Raw genomic sequence first — 14,521 nt, forward strand, 5'->3', positions numbered from 1 at the left:
TGGGGCAGAGTTCCCGCCTCCCCTGCCAGATTCCAGTGCATTTCTCCATCCCAGTCAAAAACACAGTAAACAATTTTATTTCACCTTGCTAATTTCTTTAACATGTAGGAAGATTCTGCAACATTCCACAGAACTGGGCTTCAAGTTGCTGTCAAAAAAAAATTTGGTTTGCAATTTTTTGTCTACCTCCTTCACATGAAGAAGCTTCATTTGAAAGTACAATTTTAATTTTAGTATTAGTGTTAGTGTTAGTATTAATGGGGTATGTGTTTGGTGTGTATATATGGTGTCTGTGTGTATGTCTTTGTCAGTGTAGGTATAGGAGTATGCCATGTATGTTCATGTTTCTTCAGAGGCCAGAAGCCATCAGATTTCTTGGAGCTGATGTTATCAGACATGAGTGCTGGGTCATCAGACATGAGTCCTTTGAAAGAGCAACAAGCACTCTTGGCCACCAAGCTAGCTTATCCCTCTAGCATGGTCTTATAAACATGGAAGCTAAGCCCCTTTGAGCTGCACTCACTGCCTCGTGAAGAATGCAGATGTGGCCACTACATCTAAACGTGGACAGTTGCATCGGGAGAGTGTCTTGTTTTCCCAAAGATTTTCTAAGTTTGCCAACATTTTATCGCTCAAGGATGCATCTCCGACTCAGAGGTAGAGAGGAGGGTGCTGAGGGAGTCAGGAGAGCTGGGTTCAGTTACCCTACTTTGAAGCAGTAGGCTATGGCTTTCATTTTCTTCTCTCTCATCATTGCAGAGGACAAAAGAGCGTTCATTGATAAGGAGACCTGACTAGGGACCAGAAGCTCAAACCTTCCCATGGCTCTCTCCTCTCCTGTGATGTTATGGAATAGAAAGCCAGCTGCCAGTGGAGTGCAGACAATAAGGAGGCCAGTGGGCAGAGGAACAGAAGGTGAACAGAGAGAGGACACGGGGAGGAGAATGGAGTGAGGGGGCATGAAAGAGGGAGAGCCGAAACCTCGGGGGTACAGGCAAAGTTGCACTTCAACATGCCAAATGCCTCCAATTAAAAAACTGAACCTAAGACCAGGCAAGAAGTACTCTAAAAAGCTACTGCTGTGTCTTCAATGCAGGGGCAGGAGAAGAGAGGAAAACCAGTTAAGAAACATGTGGAAGACGGAGAGGTTGCGGAGGCCAAACCCTACCTGTAATCATTTTGCACAAGGTGAGGAAGGCATTCTTCAGAAAGTGTGGGATTTCACTCACATCCAAATTCCTGACATCAGAAAAGATGCCAGGAGCCACTTTCGAGAAACCAAACCCTTTTTCACTCTGAAAGTGAAGAAAATTCTGTTTTTCTCTGTGGTCTTTCCACCCTGACTAACCTAGGTTCTCTTTCCATTTTTACTGGAAGAAGCTGGGTAAAAAGAAGAGTGAGGGGCGCCCCGCAGGGCCTGGCCCACTGATCCCAGCAGTGTCCCTGGCTGTTAGGAACACACACAGATACAGTTATGTCCTTCATCATAAAGTTAGGAAGAATGAATGTTTCAACAAGACGGTAGGGCTGAAAAGTAATAAGAGTCCCATGTCATAAGTAGAAATGCCATGTGTTTGACAATCTGCTTGCAAAAAAAAAAAAAAAAAAAAAAAAAAAAAATTAGACCTTGCTTTGCTCTGTGTATGAAAAGAAACCTCTGATGGATGATAATCTACTAAAAACCTTAACTTTTGGTGTTAGTTTAGATATGAGGAGAAATACTTAAGATAAAAAGCAAATAAAACCCCAAAAGCCATTTGAAAAAAAGATAGCCATATTTGATTAGATAAACATTTCAAACTCTTATATTTAAGAAAACATATCAGTGAAATCCAGACATGGTGGAGCATGCCTGGAATCCACACTTGGAGATGGAAGGCACAGAACTGAAACTCTGTGCTATCCTTGGCTACATAGGCAGATGGAGGCCAGCCTGGGCTGAAGACCCCGCCTTTCCCAAACACAAGCAAACAATGTTGAGCAGTGCTGGAGGTAGCAATCTATACTAGCACCAGGGATTTGCTTTGCTCTTTGGATTCAGGCAAAAGCAACCTCTTAAAATGTCAATAATAGACCTCACACTCTGACCTTAGCTAGACAGTGAAATGCTCCTGCAGCTGCTCCTGGCCTCCAGCTCTGGTCACTTGCCCGGGATCTCACTCCCGAGTTCTGAGGCTCACTAGGGGCCACAGAACTACACATCCCATGGGCTCGGGATGTGACAGGGACATGTTTCTGTATGAATTATGATTGTAATGAAGACAAGGCAGGAATAGAAGAGGCTGTGGAACAGTCGTGATAATATGACAGCATTGTATCTCTTTCCTCAGAATACATTTATTGGGTTATAAAGCATATAAACATTTGATGAAAATATTCCTCCTAAGAACAGAGAACAGGACAAGTAGAACACACTCACATTGTATCTGATTCCTCCTCCTCCTCCGTTTGAGATGAGAGAGATGGTAGGTATAGCTGCACATCCCTGTGAAAGGATTCCTTTGAGTTTCCCAAAGTTTTGAATAAAACAACACCAGCTGCTGAAAGCATTATAATCTGTGTCGTGCTACATAATACTGATACAAAATGTGGATAGTACAAAGTTCATTATATATAATATAAAGTTTTAATATATTACATTTGTTCTACATAACAGACTATAAATATATGTGCCATAGCATGTTTAACAGTCATTGTTCCCAGCTTTTCACACTATGGTACCAAATGAAAAGTACAGATTCTCTTCTGAAAAACATGAGCACACGGGCACAAACCAGTAGACAGAGCTTTATATGTTAAAATTCTAAATGATACAGTAGATGTTATCATAACCTTGGCTATAAAGTAATTTCAAAATCTGGCTAGTGACTATCTGGAGAGCAAACCAACCAATTAAGATTTTCTGCCACAACGAGGGCACAAGGCTAAGATACTGAGGACTTGGGGGCAAGACAGGAAGAACAAATGAATACATCCTGTCTGAGCCTTTACCGCCACCACTTGACAGAGAACCCTCAGACACTGCCACCAGGGCAGACATGTGGGTGTCCACCCAGCAGAAACCCTGAGTTTCTGTTCTACTCTCACAGTTCTTCAGCATGACAGGAGCCTCTGCGGAAGTTCCTCTCTTTTGGTGTTCTGAATTAAGGCACAGCCTGGGGGAGATGAGGAGCAAGCTGTATCATTTCCTTCCTGGGGCTAGGCCAGGAGACACGTAAGAGTCCGGAAGGAACTCTCATTAGGAGTAGGAAACAGCACAGGGAACTCGCCTGTAGCCTAACTGTGAAGAGCACGCAACCTTCCAAAACCAAACCCCGCCGGCCGCCTTTGCGTTTCCTGACAAGCCACATGCCCACCTCCACCAGAGCCAGCACAATGCATCTGCAGGCTCCAACCGCTCTCTGAGCGAGCTTGCGCCTTCCTTCCTACCAGTCCACATCCCACACTTAACTCTTGGCTCATAACCCACATCCTCCACAAAGCCACTTAGGTAGACTCAGCCCTGGGACATCTCACCCATCCTCAACACACAAAGCACTAACACTGCCCACTTCATCCAGTTTCACAGAGGTGTCAGTTGCTTGGGTATGGCTACTTCTTGGAGGATAGAGCCACTGTTTGAACGTCTTTTGTTTTAACTGCCGTGAGATCCACAGCCGGGCACAGTATATAGGATTTTTAAATGAATGGAAAAGAGAGTACAGTCAACACATTCTTGGGTCATGGGTATCTTCTCTGGAAATGCCCTGAGGACAAGCTCCTTGCAGTCTGAGGTCCCTCTTCTGAAATGAAAATCAAATGTGGCTACTTCCGGGTGGTGGAAAGAACAACACTTGAAATTAAGCAGCACCTCTCGCGTGATTTCCAGGAGTTGGGGGCGGGGATGGGACAGTTCCACTTCCTTTTAAACAGCGGGCGCGCGCAATGTGGTCCCAGAGTCAGCGTGCACTGCAGCATCTACCATCTTTAAAAGTCCTGCCTCGTCGCTGGAGTACACGGTGGTGTCTGTGTCATCTGAGTGGTACCCAGACTGGTAGCCACTGGTCTGGTTGGAGCCTTCCGAGGCCACAGACTCCCTGCTTTTACTGGGCATCATTCCACTGTGGAAGAAACAACAAGCAAATGAATTGAAAAGGGAAGCAAGTGCATTGGCTCTTCCCCAGCTCAAGGAGGTGGAGTCCCCTCCAGAGACCCCAGCCCCTGTCTCTCATTCCCTAATCCGCCTATCAAGTTTCCTCAGACAAGGTCTACTCTCAGGTACTAGCATGAGTTAGTAGTCGAAGATAATTCCTCTTATTCGGGTCCAAGCCTTTCAAGCCTGAGATGAGATAAAAGACCGTTCTTGCTGAGGTATGCAGAGCCTCCAACCAATGGAACAGTTTTACGGCCTTGATGATCGACAGGTTTGTATACAGTGATAGGAGCCTCGGGGTCTCCTTCATTATATTAAACGATACTGGGTTGGTCTAAAAGTTCATTTGTGTTTTTCCTATTTGGTCATTTAGGGGGCTGCATGGTCTATGAAAGATGTTAATAAATTTGTAGAGAACAAAAAAAGCTAGTGTACAGTCTGGCCAGACCTGGCGAAAACTGCTTTTTACTCATCAAAACCACATTCTTTGGACAAACTGGGGATTCAGTCACTCAGCAGCAACTGGAGAATGTTTCCAATGACATAGTGATCATGTGAAAACTAACAGACGTAGGCTGTGTGGACCAAAAAGCTCAGGCTTTGCTCTTGATGGGGTCTTATTCTCATTAGTCATAATAAAAGCCACAGAGAGAGTTTACTCTCTGTTCAGATATGGTTTAAAGTAAGTTCAAAGAACCAGAAATACGTGTCCTCCTCCCAGTCCCATGCTTCACTTCCCACACCAAAACCAGTCTGTGTCTCAAACAGCGGCACGATGCTGGCCACCTAGTAGCTCTGAGTAACTATTGCTTGAGTCAGTGAAGGAAGCATATGGTTGGTGCTCATGGCTTCTCGCGGGGCCTTAAAACAGCAAAATTTGCTCTTGCTGCTGCTATTGTTATATCGGCATCACTCAAAAAGCCCTGGGGATCCCCGTCTCATACATCAGCTCTGTGCTGTGTGGATCAAATCTTTTGTTTTTCTACCTAGAATGAACCTGCTGGCAAAGAAATAACTACTATTACCCCATTATTCCTATAAATGTAGGTTTTCATAACGATGTTTTATGTTTAAATCAGGTACACTTCTTCAAAGCCACGATACATCTTCCTGTTGAGCCATAAGGAAGAATGACTCGAAAGCAAGTTTTTAATTGTTTTCCCACAACTGAAAAGGGAATGATTCAAAGAATCATATTTAAATATATTACATCTATATCTGTAAGTGGATATGTATCTATTTACATATCTTCTTTCTTAATTACAGATAAAGCCATTTAAGGTACAGGTTTGACAATCCTTCAGAGTCTGCAAAGTCTTCACTCTTCAGGATCATGGTACCTGTTGAGATCTTTGCTGTTTGGTCAGGGCCATAGAAAGCACCGGTCACTCTGCTGGCCCATATCAATCTGCTCAGAAGTTCCATAGCCTTCACAAATTTAGTCATTAGAAATTGGTCAAATACTCTAACTCACTTCAGATTTTTTTCTCAAACTCATGAATTTCATCATTTGGTTTCCTTCACTTCTTTATCAGATTGCTAATTTGGGATATTAATGTCATCGGCCTTCAAAGGCACCAAAAGGGAAAACTGCATCTATACTGGATGTCTTTATTAGGTCCTTCCAAAAATACCTATTGAAACAGTCTTTCTTAGTTGACTGAGTCTTACCCGAAAGATGGAGATAATTTGTTCCTGTCTTCCAGAGTTTTCAGCTCTTCTGATGCAAGGACCATCCCACTGTCTGTCTGGCTGTCCTTTTTAGGAGACAGTGAGATGACACAGTGAGTGTGCACATGACCAGCTACTTTAAACTCATTTCTCAATCCATCTAGCTGATGACAGGACTCAATGTCCCATCAAGGAGAGAGAGGGCATGGCAGCCATGGACTGTGCCAGCCACAAAGGAAGCAAATGCTTTCAGGAAGTAGACGTGGGCTAAAGAGAGAGGAAAGTTTGGGATGCTAGGGTCTCCTTCTCTCTGCACTTGAGTGATGTTGGACATACAGTTAGACTATCGTGAACCTTGGTCCAGGTGCCTTTCATATGGCAAAACTAAAGACCCATCTCCCCTCATGACACATACGCTCAAGGACAGCCTTAATGAGGTTCCAAAACTCAAATGCTTAGGCTAATATTTATCTAGCTAGTATTTTACCCCAAGTATTATTTCTACGGCTATTTATAAAAGATGTACTTACATCTGGGATCACTTTTACTTCTGGTTCCTCCAATGGGATATCTTCAAATGTTTTTACACTTACTGGCCGGCTCTTTCGCTTACTGTTCTGCAGATAGTGACTGCAAGAGAACAAATATTTATTTGTATTTGGGTGGTGGTAGATTTGGCTGTGGCTGCCTCAAGCGATACCTAAGTTCATTATCTTTCAACCACAAGTTGAATAGCAACCTTCAAAACATCCTCTGGTAAAAGAAAAATAAAATTCAAAAAGAATATTTTTTTTTTTGCTAGCACACACGGAAGGCTTAATTTCCTGTGAAAGTCCATTTAAAAGTATAATATAACTGAGAAGGGTAAAGGAGACACTGCCTTGGAATCATGCTAGCTTCTGAGGCTCAGTGCTGAACTAAGGACAAGGGAGGCAGACTCAACAGCAGCTGCTTTCTCATGGGCCCTGATTGGAATGGGATTCCTCCAGTGATCTCTCCATGGACTGCAGCATGCTTCTTTTGTTTCTAGCCATCTCCAAAGAAGCGTGTTCTAGACAATATTCACAGGGCATCCTGGGCAAGGCAAACACCTTTGGTATCCCTAAGGGATGCTGTGCTGGGCAGTGATCTCAAGTCAGCTTCATCCTTCTACATGAACTACCTACCGATCTAGGGCACAGAGGGAAGGAGGGAGGTGGGCTGGGTCTTACCCAGCCATGCTTTTAGCCCACACAATTGCTTATTTCAGAAAAGAACAGTAGTGGCTTCAGAGTCTCAAGACACGTTGCATAGCTTTGAGTCTAATACTGACCCAAAGAGAGTCAAAGATAATACTGACTCAAAGAGAGTCTAGCCTCTGCTGCTTCATTTTAAGTGTGTATAGGCAATTGCTACTCTTCTGTAGCCTGCGAGGGTGTTGGCAAGGTGAGCAGCATGGTAAATGTCAAGATTGCTGTTCTTAAAAGGTCCATCAACCAGCATTTGCTTCCCTCTTTTGAATTCCAGAAGACCTTCAAAGAATGAGACTTGTCAGACAGCACATCCCCGCTCCCTGGGGGTTATTCTTCCCAAGAGTCCAGAGATCCTATCAAAGCCTCCTGCAGCTCAGGGGGAGATAAAAGAAGCCCCCTTTACAGGAAACGCCCATGAAGACAATAAACATATTCTTCACTCTTGCCCCATGACAAGCAGTCTGCTGGCCCAGTGCGCAAATGCTGGGTCAGAGCTGAAGAATGGAAGCCAAGCATTTCTTTCCCTGAGAGGTCATTTCCTCCCCCACACAGAGGAGAGAATGAGGTTCTCAGTGATACCCCTGACTCGGGGGACTCCAGAGGAAAGAAGACAGGCCAGGTGATACAGGGAACAAGCAAAGCCTGTTTCCTGATGTGACTGGTCTTTAAAAGCAGTGTCTTGTCAAAGCCGGTTGGCATCATGGCAATTCACTCATTCAGGAAGACCTTTGGGAGTCTATCACAGCTCAGACATTGAGCCGAATGCTCTTCAAACACAGCCTCACAGCATCTCACAGTAACCTCTCCAAAACCTGCTTATCCAAAATCATACAACTAGAATCTTAGGCTATAGTTGTGAGGGCCACTGAAAAGTTTGAGGCATGGGATTGGTATGATAAGATATGCTTTCCAGAAAGTTGGCTGTGAAGAGGAGGATAAGACCAGAGGCAGTAAAGCCTGTTAGGAGACTTCACACTTCTCTAGCAGGAGCCCAGAGAATCTGATTAAAAAACGAGAATGTGCATAAGATTTGGAGCAGCGCCTGGATTCCATAGATATCTGAGGGGACAAGCAGGCAGAGTCAGGAGGCATGGGTATCACACAGCTACCTCAGAAGATTCAGATCCTTAAATTCTGTGCCCAGTGATTTAAAAATGGAATTGGTCCTTCACGAATGACCAAGTATTTTCTTGCATCTCTCCTTGCATCTGCTCCCCACTGTCTCAAATAAATCTTATTTCCCACTGAGAGATGAAGAAACCCATACTCAGTGAGAGAAGGGCAGAACCAGGATTCACACTCTTGGAGTATCAGGATGGAAGAGAAAGAAGAGAGTCAAAGAGATGTCACTGGAATCTTCATTAAGGACCTACTAAATTCATAGCATCGCTCTGGTTCCCTCTCTGCACTGACCCAGGGGTGAGTAGTTGGGTAGAGTCAGTATGGACTGTGGAGTAGATAAAAAGTGAAGAAAGAAGACTCCCACTTCAAGTAGTCTAGCATGATGGCTAAGTCAAGAGAGAGCCAGATAGCCAGCAGGCTCTCCCAGGTAGCATTCCACCATGGGTATTCAATCACCACTAGCAATTAATCAAAATGAGAAAAATACTGTGTCCCAAAGCCTGGCTCTGGGAGAGAACTGCAAAGAAATCTCTGATAAACTGCTTGGAACGGGAGGAGAAACTCCCAGAGAAAATGACAGAACGACCACAGATGGTCTACACACTGCCCTCTAAGAGAGACGAGCCCAGTAAATGCAGGTTTTCTTGAGGGAAGCACACTCGGGGCCAGGGATGATGATCCAAGGGGGAAGCTGGAGACAAAGCTAAGTCTAGACATAAGTGACCCTCCCTGCCCCCACTCCTCAGCCTCTTCTCTACATAACTGTTGAACAAATATTTTAAAAATAGTCTAAAGGGACAACAAATCAAGAGGCTGTCTCCCACGGTGATGCCCTTGTCCAACTCTATTTATAATTCAGCAGAGTAGAAAAGTATAAGGGGGGAATCAAAGCGAGAAAGACTCAGCTTTTCTACTTGGCTGGAAGCGTGAAAACAGATAGAACATGCCCTGAGAGGTGTCTGAGCCTCAGTGGATTTTCCCCCAGAGAAGCTGAGCCACATGAGAGCCCCGCACTGCTGTGTGCAATGTGTTCACACCACCATTCTTCTTTAATTCAGACCACTGTAAGGTGATGGCGGGCTTTGTTTCCATAAGAAGAAGCATAGGGGACTTGAGAGGACGTGCAAACAAAAGCTTCCAATGTCTGTTTTATTTTTCAGTTTATGGATCACTAAAAGAGAAGCTAGTCCGGGAAGGCTCCTTCAAAACTCACAGGCAGACAATCTGAGCCAAGCTTGGCTGGGCTTGAAGCACAGTGTCATGTCTGTCCACACTTCTGGGAATAAACGTTAGCAGTCTCCTTTTAGACCCAGCCTCACATTGGCATTCCTGCTTCCCAAACTTGACTTCATCACCTGTTCAGCGCCATATTCAAAGAAGCCAGCAAGCCAAGTGCTCTGAACTCTGCTTGGTCACAGGACACAGTGTGTCGTCAGTGGACACAGGAGGACAGTGTGTCGTCGCACGGCTCTCTGATTAAGGAGCAGGCCACGCAGCACATCAGAGGAAAGGGCAAGCCCAAAGGCAGGTGAACCTGAGCTAAGAAATTGCATACATAGGAGTCTCACTTCGTGACTTCAGACTTTCCCCTTGGAGAACCTCTCCTTGGAAGGAGGGAAAACACAGCTAAGTCAGAGATCAGAGGACAGGGATTCATCTCAGGACAGGATGGGAAGCAGCTCTCTTGAGAGCTGTCCTTCATGAAGTGCCTTCAGGTGTCAGGCAGTTAGAAATACATTATAGTATGCAAATTCTCCAAGCAGTCATTCTCAACAGCGCCAAGGGGGAAGCCTTGCTTCACAAAGAAACTGTGTGTGTGTGTGTGTGTGTGTGTATGTGTGTGTGTGTATGTGTGTGTGTGTATGTGTGTGTGTATGTGTGTGTGTGTATGTGTGTATGTGTGTGTGTATGTGTGTGTGTATGTGTGTGTATGTGTATATGTGTGTGTCTATGTGTGTGTGTGTATGTGTGTGTATGTGTGTATGTGTGTGTGTATGTGTGTGTGTATGTGTGTGTATGTGTGTGTGTGTGTGTGTAGCAGGAGTGGGGTGGCAGTGGGGGGTGTATTAGTGTATTAGTGATAGATGATTCAGGACTTGTTACACAGCTGCTAAAATACAAACCCAGGCCTCATATCTGGTTTTACCAAATTCTCATGTCTATACCTTTAATCACACTATTTTGCACCACCGCAAGCAGTTGAATTAAAACTTATTTTCAGTATCCAACCTAGAAGATAGATTCTATCTTGCCTAAACTTTTATATAGGTAAAACAATAACAAAAACAAAAAATAAAACAAAAACGCTGTTAACATACAGAAAATTCTTCAAAATACATTGACTGCTCTTGTTATAAAAGGATGGTAGCTTGCCGTCTCTCGCTCTCTCTCTCTCTCTCTCTCTCTCTCTCTCATCCACCCTCCCTCTCTCTTTCTGCAGTGCAGGATTCCTGTTATACAGGATTCCTCAGGGCAAACATCCCTAGGCCTCTCTAACCCCCTGGCAGTGCAGCTCCTGGGCCAGTGCCTCCCCTGGGAGCCAGCTGCCCATCCCTCCTGCAGCTTGGGGACACTCAGGAAGACAAGCTGTGCCCATGCTGTCAGGGGTTCTAGTTGCAGAAGAACAATGCCCAACGCGAAGCAAAGTTGTCTTGGGCTTAGGAAAGGCACTGCTAAGATGGCATTGAGGGAAAGCCCATCGGATTGTTCCTCATGTGCAGGTATTAACTGAGGACACAGAGAGCTGCCTGGTCTACAGACCAGAACTGGACTGCACAGCATTTGTTTTAAATAAACTCAAGCATCCCATTAGGTAAATACTATCCCCAAACTCAGGCTGGGGAGAGATTTCTGAGCTGTAGTTGCCACCCCATTGAGGACACAGCCTGTGGCCTGCTGTATCTACACCAGAGAGCCCTCAGTATGTTTCATATTTGCACAGAATCCTTTCTTCCTGAGTCTTTCCTAAGCCATTTAATTCACCTTAATAAAAGTGTACATGGGGACCATCTTAATACAGATGTCTCAGTAACATGGCTCTCTCTGTCTTTTTTTCTAGAGATTAATGAACTGTGGCTTCTTAGTTATTTGCTCCCACAAGGCTTAGAATTCTTATAGGCAAGGCTGTGCCAGCAACATGGGCCACAGATGGGAGGTGGCTCCACTCTCCAGACCTTTGGGGAGCCCTCTGAATGTCAGAACTCTAGTTCGCTAGAAGTAGTGTGAAGCAGACTAACCAAGTGTCTCCTCCCCTACCTCCTGAATTGGCCTTGAAGCCCCTCACCCCCTGTCCTGGAGGGGATGCTGGCCAAATCCAGTACCTGATTCCTGCTGTGTTGTCATAATGGAATTTGGGGTCACACACTTCCTCTTCCTCCATGCAGGAAACAGGTGAGGTAGGCAGGGAGAGTCCAGAATCCTCTTCCATGCTCAGTGTCTCTGACATTGGAAGAACAATATAGTCTTTGCCATCCTGAAACAATAAACACAGCATGCGATTGTTATGGCTGCTGTCCTTCAAGGGCCTTTTCATGAAAAACAAAGGGCGGGGTGGGGGGTGTCTTTGGCTGTGTGCTGCTTTCATATTTGAACACAAGACTTAAAGACTGTCTTGGAAGAGGGTTGACAGAAACAAAAGGGTACTTGAAAGGGATGTGTGGAAGAAGGTTAATAAAGGGACTAAGAAAAAACAGGATTAGTAAAGGGACAAGAGGCCATGGTTGCCATGAAGACAAAGCAGGCAATGGCTGTGGAGGCGATGTGAGAACACAAAGCCCAGAAATCAGCTCCTCACAAAGACCTCCCCAGGAGCCAGGCCTTCAAAGTGCAGTGCCTCCAGTGGAGCCTCTACATTCCAAGGCAATGGAAAAATCAGAAAGCAGTGAAGAGGAAAGCAACCAACAGCAGGATTATAGGAATTCTGGGAAGGGGTAATACAGGCGGATGTGATTTCTCACCAGAAAGAAGAGAAACAAGCTCGTCTGACACGGGTAAATGTTTGGAAGGGTTGCTAAAGAAAATGGATGCGACCCTCAAGTGTTCAGACAAACAAAGGAATCCACTGGCTCTCACTAGGTTGAGGGACACCTAGCAGAAGACAACTAACTTTTTAGAGGTCTGTTGTGGAGCTGTCATTGAGAGTGTGACACTTCACCAAGAGGGGCCAAGGACATGGTTTTGCCTAATTTTTATGTTTTGTTTGTTTTGGCTTTGCCTGCAGAATTTACTAAAAATTACATGAAATTCCTTCCATTTCTGAAAATCTGTAAATTAACCAGATTTGGTGTTTTGTTTGTTTGAGGTATTCTTGCTATGCTGCCCAAATTGGCCTCAAACTCGTGGCTGTTTGGCATTATGTATGTATGTTTGGGATTATAATGTAATCCAGAATGCTGGGATTACAGACAAGCACCATCACACTCAAAAGCTTTTTTTAAAAAAAAAAAATTTAGAAGAACATCTTTAGAGGTAACATAAAGAAATAAGAAGGTAGGGACAGCAAGATGACTCAGTGGACAAAAGCATCTTGAGCCAAGCTGTATGACTTGAGTTCTTTCCCCTGGACCCGCATGGTAGAAGGAGATAACAGATTCCTGCAGCTTATAAATAGAGTAGAGTTGTCTAGTCTCAAGCTATGAATTAGGATCTCGTCAGCCTAAAGAGCAATTAAGGCTTTTAGAAAACAATATTGCTCAGGACTGGAAGAGAGAGGCTCTGTCTTCAGTGGTCAAGAGAATAACATGGTACCGTGTAGGCGTCCAGGCAGTAGACTGTTAGATTACAGACCTTGGACCTGATGCCTCTTTGTAGAAGTAAAGGATTACAAACCTGCTGTGCATTTGCTTGTAGGAGATTTCCCAAATGTTCCACCAACTCTGAAAATGAGGGTCTCTGGTTGGGGTCCTCATGCCAGCAGTCCAGCATGGTCTGGTACCTGGACAAGCGAGATACGGGTTTCATTAACTTCGCAATCCTTCCAAGAGCTAATGGTCAAGATAAGCACTTGAGTGAGAAGCATTTGCAAAGGGCTGAGATGCTAAGGAGAGATGTAAAACTATAGGGGACACAGATGACTGCACTTGGAGGTCCAACCATTATGGAAAGTTCTTCTCTATCACAGCTCTATCAACTAAAAAAAAAAAAAAAAACTCTCTGGAGAGGGTACCAAGTAATGGTGTGATGGTTCTTGAGCTACCTAAGGAAGCTTTCAAAGGTAAAGCTGAACAAACTAGGCCATGGCGTAGACACACACAATGGAAGGCTTTCTTGCCTTAGCGAGAAGAATTTGTGAGAAAAGAAAGATGTTTTCCAGAGTCTTACATTTCTGGGGTGGTGTAGTCAGGAGCCCGCATTCTAGTTCCTTCTTTCAATCTCCTACAAAATTCCTCATCAATCTTGACCCCAGGATATGGGGAAGCACCTAACATAAGACAGGAAAAGAGCATTGTGAGATCTGAATCCCTCACAAAACGCCTACATGGCTTTCTTGATTTTACAACCTAAATCTTCTAAGAAATTCTATTTGATAGGAGGTAAAAGACAGACAAATATACACAAGGTTCTTCATCGTATTTGCTCCCGAACCCCCACCCAGGAGAGGGTCAGAAAGAGGTAATTTACCTAAGGAAAATATTTCCCAGAGCAAAACACCAAAAGACCACACGTCGCTCTGAATTGTGTATACTCTGTCAAAAATTGTTTCCGGGGCCATCCACTTCAAAGGGAGTCGGGCCTGAGTGGGAGACAGCAAGGCATCAGTTCCCAAATTGGCAGGTTTCTAAAGAAAACTCTCCCCTCACGTCTAAACACAAATCCACAAAGTTGGAATTCCACATCTGAATAGAGGTGTTCAAAGTTCATCTTTAGATACCTACATCTCCTTTTCTGACATAATCTGGGTCTTTATAAATGTCCCGGGCCAAGCCGAAGTCACAGATCTTAACCACATTCTTCTCCGATAGGAGAATGTTCCGTGCTGCCAGGTCCCTGTGGATACACTGTGAAAAGAACAGTACGTGTGGTAAGTCTCTACACAGCTAATCTCTTTTACATCTGTTGTGACCTCACGCTTAACAAAAAAAATCCCACATCAGAAAACCAAGTGATTAGCAAGGACGAGGGTTGTGTTTTACACCAACACATCAGGAAAAGAGCCTGTGTGTTTCATTGAGACACACATCTGCTTATCCCATAAACAGTCCTGGCCGTTGGAGCTAAATGACAAAGTTACAGTCTGACAATGGACACCGTATTAAAAAAAAAACAAAACATGCTTCGGATCACATCCACACATCCTTTGGCTTGTGCGCTATATGACTAAAACCGGGTTAGACTAAGGAGATCCCAGAATAGACTGGTCTTGAAT

The 14,521-nt window shown here is 44.4% G+C and overlaps 1 protein-coding gene across 1 annotated transcript in view; it reads right to left on the reverse strand.

The window, feature by feature from the left end:
* Positions 1 to 2,299: 2,299 nt before the first annotated feature.
* Positions 2,300 to 14,521, reverse strand: part of Kdr (kinase insert domain receptor) — a 43,085-nt gene continuing 30,863 nt past the window's right edge. Inside the window, exons 23-30 of the mRNA XM_034509074.2 lie at positions 14,031 to 14,153; positions 13,777 to 13,888; positions 13,477 to 13,576; positions 12,985 to 13,090; positions 11,478 to 11,629; positions 6,334 to 6,433; positions 5,804 to 5,889; positions 2,300 to 4,100 (exon numbers count right to left, since the gene is read on the reverse strand). Of these exons, the coding sequence (XP_034364965.1) occupies positions 3,905 to 4,100; positions 5,804 to 5,889; positions 6,334 to 6,433; positions 11,478 to 11,629; positions 12,985 to 13,090; positions 13,477 to 13,576; positions 13,777 to 13,888; positions 14,031 to 14,153 (975 nt within the window). The 3' untranslated portion in view covers positions 2,300 to 3,904. The remainder of the gene's footprint in view (positions 4,101 to 5,803; positions 5,890 to 6,333; positions 6,434 to 11,477; positions 11,630 to 12,984; positions 13,091 to 13,476; positions 13,577 to 13,776; positions 13,889 to 14,030; positions 14,154 to 14,521) is intronic.

The sequence above is a fragment of the Arvicanthis niloticus genome, chromosome 7 (assembly GCF_011762505.2).
Source record: "Arvicanthis niloticus isolate mArvNil1 chromosome 7, mArvNil1.pat.X, whole genome shotgun sequence".
Taxonomy (NCBI): Eukaryota; Metazoa; Chordata; class Mammalia; order Rodentia; family Muridae; genus Arvicanthis; species Arvicanthis niloticus.